Genomic DNA, 6,557 nt, shown 5'->3' on the forward strand with positions numbered 1-6,557 from the left:
TTTTATTACATCATACAGTATATACTTTTCTTTTAACAGCTTATCTCAAACATTTTTGAAAAGTATACTTGAAAGCTAAAAGAGAATTCTGAGAAACTCCCTGGAATGATTGTCGTCTAGGTATTTAGGTGTTGTAAAACACGTACAGCTGAGACAGGGAAGCATCTTTTGTCTCTCAGGCACATTGTAAGGAACGTTTTTATAGTTTAGAAGGTTAGCTGTGGTGTTTAATTCTTTTTGCCTTTTGCAGTTTGCATTGTCTTATTGAAACAGTGAACAAAATCTAAGGTAAGTTTAAGGAAGTAGAACAATGTATTTAGTTTGTACTAGTAAGATAAAAATTGAAATTTAAAATTTGAAAAATAACCTAAGAAACTAAAATATCTTAAAATAGGGAAATACTGAATGTATACATGTGTATGTATTTAATGTATGATTTTCACTGTGATTCCTTTGACACAGTATCAAGATAGGCTTATTATTACTCTTACATGTATGTAAATCCAGAGTATACTTTCTGAGTTGATAGTGACAGACTAATAGAATATTTGCTGAAGAAATAAATGTATAAATTCATAAAATACTTGGGGAGTAAGTATCGACAAGTATAGGTAAAATTAATCATCCCATAACTTTTACCAGTTGTTAAAAACCATTTTTTATTCAATTTTTTAATTACATATTTTTACCATAATTATGACTACATACAATATTTTTATGTTTAAAATCCATTTAATTAGTTTTTTTTTGTACTTTTTGGTCAAAGATATTGATAATGAATTGTTCATTTTCCTACTCAATGATGGATGTGAGAATTTTCCCCATAAAATATATAAAAGCCAGCCGGGCGCGGTGGCTCAAGCCTGTAATCCCAGCACTTTGGGAGGCCGAGGCGGGTGGATCACAAGGTCGAGAGATCGAGACCATCCTGGTCAACATGGTGAAACCCCGTCTCTATTAAAAATACAAAAAAATTAGCTGGGCATGGTGGCACGTGCCTGTAATCCCAGCTACTCAGGAGGCTGAGGCAGGAGAATTGCCTGAGCCCAGGAGGCGGAGGTTGCGGTGAGCCGAGATCGCGCCATTGCACTCCAGCCTGGGTAACAAGAGCGAAACTCCGTCTCAAAAAAAAAAAAAAAAAAAAAAAAAAAAAAAAAAAATATATATATATATATATATATATATATATATATATATGCCTTAAAATTTTCAGAAACAAATAAAAGAATGTTGTAACTTGTACCTATGTAACTATAAATCTAGTAATGCCTAGATGAGCAAGCATTTCTGTTTTCAAATACATGATTTTAAATACAATATTAATAATCAACAAAAGGAACCCAGCTACTGCAAGAGCAATACTGTGAGAACACATTTAATTTATTTGGCTGACACTTATTAAATGCTTATACTGTGATTGGAAATAGTTTCTGTTCATATAACTGAGCTCAAAATCAGATTTACTTGAAGACAAATCAAAGTTTGTAAGGTGAATCTTAATGTTTTGTATTTTTATCTGACAACAAGAGTAGATTTGATTAAGTATTGAGTGTGATATACTCCCACAGAGGTTCTCTTAAGAACTCTAAAACCTATTTTATTTTTAGAATTATTTTCTAACCTGGGGATGTTCTGTAATTTATTCAGGTTCATGGATGTTATGAACTAGTTTCCCTTATTAACTTTTGATAATTTTTTTATAGATACAATATTGTATAAACAAATTATTTATTTATTTATTTATTTATTTATTTATTTTTCCTTATCTACTGGTGCTATTTTACTGTATTACAAATTATTTATTTTTGAGACAGTGTCTTGCTCTGTCACCCAGACTGGAGGGCAGTGGCATGATCTCAGCTCACTGCAACCTTCGCCTCTAGGGTTCAAGCAATCCTTTCACCTCAGCCTCCCAAGTAGCTGGGACTACAAGCTCACACCACTACACCTGGATATATTTTGTAATTTTTTTGGGTAGAGACAGGGTTTCCTATAGTGCCCAGCCTGGTCTTGACCTCTTGGGCTCAAGACATCCACCTGCCTCAGCTTCCCGAAGTACTGGGATTATGGGCATGAACGACCCATCTGGCTTGTGTTAACAAATCTAGAAGTAGAAGATGGATTTATTTAGTCCTATACGGCACTTATTTTGCAAGAATGCACAAGCATAACCAAGAATAAGATAATTATTATACTTTATTACTGCTTAGAAAGAAAATAAATACTAATGCACTGAATTGTATACAAATGTTTTTTCTTTCCCCCTAATGTTTTAAAAATTTTAAACATTTAACTATAATGGCTATGTAATTATTCTCTTTAATATGTTTCTATTCATGAAGATTTTTTGCAGTGATAATTTTTGTCACTGAGAAATTAAAGACAAAATTAAAGTAAAGACAAAAACGTGTGACTAATTTTTTTTTTTTTCTCCTAGGTGTTGCTTGTAAAGTTATCACCGTTTTCTTCAATGGATTTGCAATCTTTTTGTATAAACCACCTCTATCAGCCACAGACATGTCATTTCACAATCAGAATGCAGTTGTGACTAATGTTTTAGTAGAACAGGATCTCAACAGAGTAGGAAAAGAAGGGTGAAATGGAAAAATAGAAGACTGTTTTACACCTGAGAATTTTACCTCGATTTTTAAGAACACACATTACCATGGCAGCATTATCTATCCAATATGGACAATCATATTTAAAAAGTTGATATTTTTATAATCAAATGTATTTTTATTTTATATAAGTGTTTTTTTCATGCAAGAAACAGACACGTGCCTTCAAAGCCCACCAAAACCTCAACACACACACACACACACACACACACACACACACACACTCTCTTATTTCTCATTCCCAGTCTCTAGGTATGAAATCCTCAAGTAATAACAAGAAAAAGGCCCATAATTAGTTAGAAAAATTAACATTAAAAATAGTGATGTTTCTATCCCCATTACAACTTGTTTAATTTTAATTTTCATTGTCAATATTTTGAGCTTAGAATGTTTACGGTATAAAAATTTGAACTAATCAAAGTTGTATGATGAATTCTGGGAATTATTACTGAAAGCCTATGAATTTAAAACCAGGTTTGCTATGTAATTTGTTTTTGAATTTATGTATACTAGTTTGGCCTTTCTTTCTTAAAGCAAGTTATTTAACTGTTAGAATATGTTAGTTATTTTCCCTGTGTCCTGGTGTATAGTGAATACAGAAACATCAGCATTGTATACACATATTTTCACTTTAATTCAAGAATTCCAGGAAATAATTTATTGATATTACAAGTTTTCACACTTTTATGATTCTGTGATAGTATTATTCAATTACATATATTTCAGAGGAAAGTACCAGTCAGTAAAGAAAAATGCCAACTAAATATGAAACTACTGATCAATACTTATATACCTAGTACTTTAATTTTTCTTGTTTGAAAAGCCAGTCACTTAACACATTACTCATAGCACCTAAAACAGTGCCTTGCGTACAGTAGTCATTTATTATTGTTGTTTAATTAAAACATTAAACCTTACCCCTTAACTCAGCAGTCCTCAGCCTTTTTTGCATCAGGGAACATTTTTGTGGAAGACAATTTTTCCATGGGGAAAAGAGGGTACAGTTTTGGGATAAAACTGCTCCACCTCAGACCATCAGGCATTAGTTAGATTCTCATAAGGAGTGAGCAACCTAGATCCCTCGTATGTGCAGTTCACAATAGGGTTTGCACTCTTATAAATCTAATGCTGCTACTGATCTGACAGGAGGTGGAGTTCAGACCATAATGCTCGCTCACTTGCAGCTCAGTCACCTACTGTATGGCCTGATTTCTAACAGACCACACACAGCCGAGGGTTGCGACCCCTGCTTGAACTGATGCATTGATTTAATAAAGTATTTTATAAGCCTGATTATGTTATAACCCTATTTATTCAGGTCAGATTTATGCCAACTTTGCTGAGAATATGGAGGGTATAGATCAGTGTACATCAACAAATATAACTTCTACCATAGTTAAGAATTTTACTTATTAAGAAAATTATTGAAGTCCAAATCCAGATATTATTGCATTTAAAATTTTTATAAGGGTTATTCATTTAATAAAATTCATTATCACATTTCTCATATAAGTTTGTCCTAGGTTGGTTTTCCACAAGCAATGTTTTATATACACCGTAATCAGGGTAACCCAAGCTTAGTGTTAGTTAGATCTCGTAGGAAACCAGGGTTAGAAATACTAGAAATTTGCAGAATTTAAGAAATTATGTTTTATGGTAATCTATGGCCAAGGATGATAGCGCCTACTGCAATTGTAAAGTGAAATTCAAGGAGAAGGAATGAGCAGTTAGGCAAGCAAGCACACTTGAATATTAGAGAAGGAATCAGAGAGACCTACTAAAACCAGACAGATATAAACACCAAAGACATGCCTGAAGCCAAATAGGTAGCCAAAAAAATCCAGATATTTGAGAAGCAGGAAATTTATAGCAACCAAAGAAACAGGGCAGGATAGGCAGGGGAACACACACGCTACCTCAATTAACAGTCTCCCTCCCGCCAAGCCAGATTGTAAATGCTGCTTCCTATTAGAGTCCAGAAAAAAGGAGAGTTCAGGCTTGCTGTGTCCTATATGTGGAAGCAGGAAATTGGATTGAAGACTTTCATAGTTGTAAAATAATGGCAAATCCTGAGGAACTCACTGATAGAGATGTGAAATGACAGTAAGAAAGAAAACAGAATAACTATACAAATATATTAGTCTAGGGCCACTTAATTTAGAGGAAGAAAGATATCCCCCATCCATAGGAATAATTTGATAAACAGGTGACTAAATATTCAGAATTTATAAAGATTCTTAGTTATCAAGGGCTGTGTTGTATTTTATATACTCAGTTTTATAAGGTGGTACTCTTAAGCTTTTTAATGAAAGTGGTTAAACTGAAAATAATTTTGGTACTTAAAGGGAGTCAGGAGCCTTTATATATAATGTATATATTTTAAAAGAATATCTCCTTTATAATAGGGCTTTACAGACACTACTGTAATTTATAATAATTGCTTTTTACCTTTGGGTTCATCTTGATCATATGAGGTGGTACGATACTTCTGGAACAAATTATTCATAGTGTGTTTTTTTGTAATTTGTGATTTTTAAGTAAGACTGACTTATAAGTTGACATTGTAATTTTGTACATAATTGGATATATGTCTTAAAATGTAACATCTGAATTTATTTAATTGTAGAAAATACAAATGTAAAACTTATACATGAAAAGAACTGCATACAGTTGACTTTATTATATAAATTGGAGGAAAACAAAGTTTTAGATCAATTTTCTTTCAAAATTTTCATTATTGTAAAGTATGCAAAATATATATTCATACCATTTATTAAATCGTAATGTTTATGCTAAATTGTTGTAAGTGTTTGAGCTTATTAAATGACACATGTTTGAAACTTGGCTTATCTCTGTGAACATAAGCACATTTTATGGATGGGAAAGGGAAATAGTATACTTTTAAACTTGGTGAATGTATTAATAATTTAATCCAGTGATTTCTCATATCTCAACAGATGTTTCTAATTCAATACAAACCACATTTATTATGAAATATATACCAGGAAAATTCTCTTACACAATTTCTATATATGACAGATTAATATGTAAGATTTATATGAGGACACATTTTGCAGATGGTTTATTTGTAAATATCTGATTTTAAAAAGTGTGGGATGTATTTAATTTTTCTCAGTTTATTTTAATAGTAAAATATTTTAAGGAAATAATATTGAATGTTAATTTGAAATATAATGTTCCCATACATTTAGGTTCCTTCTGCTTTTTTGGCAGCAAAGTCCAATAAACATGACCTTTTACAGTACATATGAGTAATCAAAAATAGATAAATGATATAACCCACTTTGAAAAACTCAGTAGGTATATTGGGATTATAATGTTTTGGTGCTTCAGCTAAAATTAAGTTTATAAAAATTATCAAGAATTGATATATTTTTTCTTTTCAAATTTAGTGTGTCTGCCTTCCTATTTAAAACCATTTTGTAGCGCTTTTAGACTTTGTAAAATAGCACACATAAAATTCCTCTATCAGCTTTCCCTGGTGTTAATATTTTAAAAATCCATAGAACAGTTACCTAAAACTAGAAACAATTACCAAGAAATTAGCATTGGCATGATACTATTAACTAATCTACAGATTTTATTATAATTTTGCCAATCATAACACTAATAGTGACAGGGACAGGAGGCAGGGAAATTCTGGGCAGAAGAGAGAGGTAACCAGCAAAGGCCCCACCCTCAAGCCTGGGAACCACAGCCCAAAGTGAGAACATGCATTTCTGTTTTCTTGTTCAAATGTTGCCTTTTCCAAAATCACCCATGGCCCACTCCCCTCACCATCCTGTGCACAGAAAACCCCAGATTCTGCCAGAAGAGCAGGAGAGAAGAGGAAAAGCAGCTGGACATTGGAGACTGTGGTTTGAGTCTTTTGGGGAGAAGAAGTCTGGGGTGGCTAGACTTTGGGAGAAGATTACCTTC

General features: G+C 32.6%; 1 protein-coding gene across 2 annotated transcripts in view; it reads left to right on the forward strand.

The window, feature by feature from the left end:
• SLCO4C1 (solute carrier organic anion transporter family member 4C1) overlaps positions 1-5,936 on the forward strand; it is a 61,170-nt gene extending 55,234 nt beyond the window's left edge. The window contains exons 13-14 of one of the 2 annotated variants that reach the window (XM_074383168.1): positions 251-288; positions 2,438-2,515. In XM_074383168.1, the coding sequence (XP_074239269.1) occupies positions 251-276 (26 nt within the window). In that variant the 3' untranslated portion in view covers positions 277-288; positions 2,438-2,515. Of the gene's footprint in view, positions 1-250; positions 289-2,437 lie in introns of both variants that reach the window. The other variant, XM_003920722.4, reaches the window with a different exon arrangement.
• Positions 5,937-6,557: the final 621 nt, after the last annotated feature.

Source organism: Saimiri boliviensis, chromosome 1 (genome assembly GCF_048565385.1).
Source record: "Saimiri boliviensis isolate mSaiBol1 chromosome 1, mSaiBol1.pri, whole genome shotgun sequence".
Lineage (NCBI taxonomy): Eukaryota > Metazoa > Chordata > Mammalia > Primates > Cebidae > Saimiri > Saimiri boliviensis.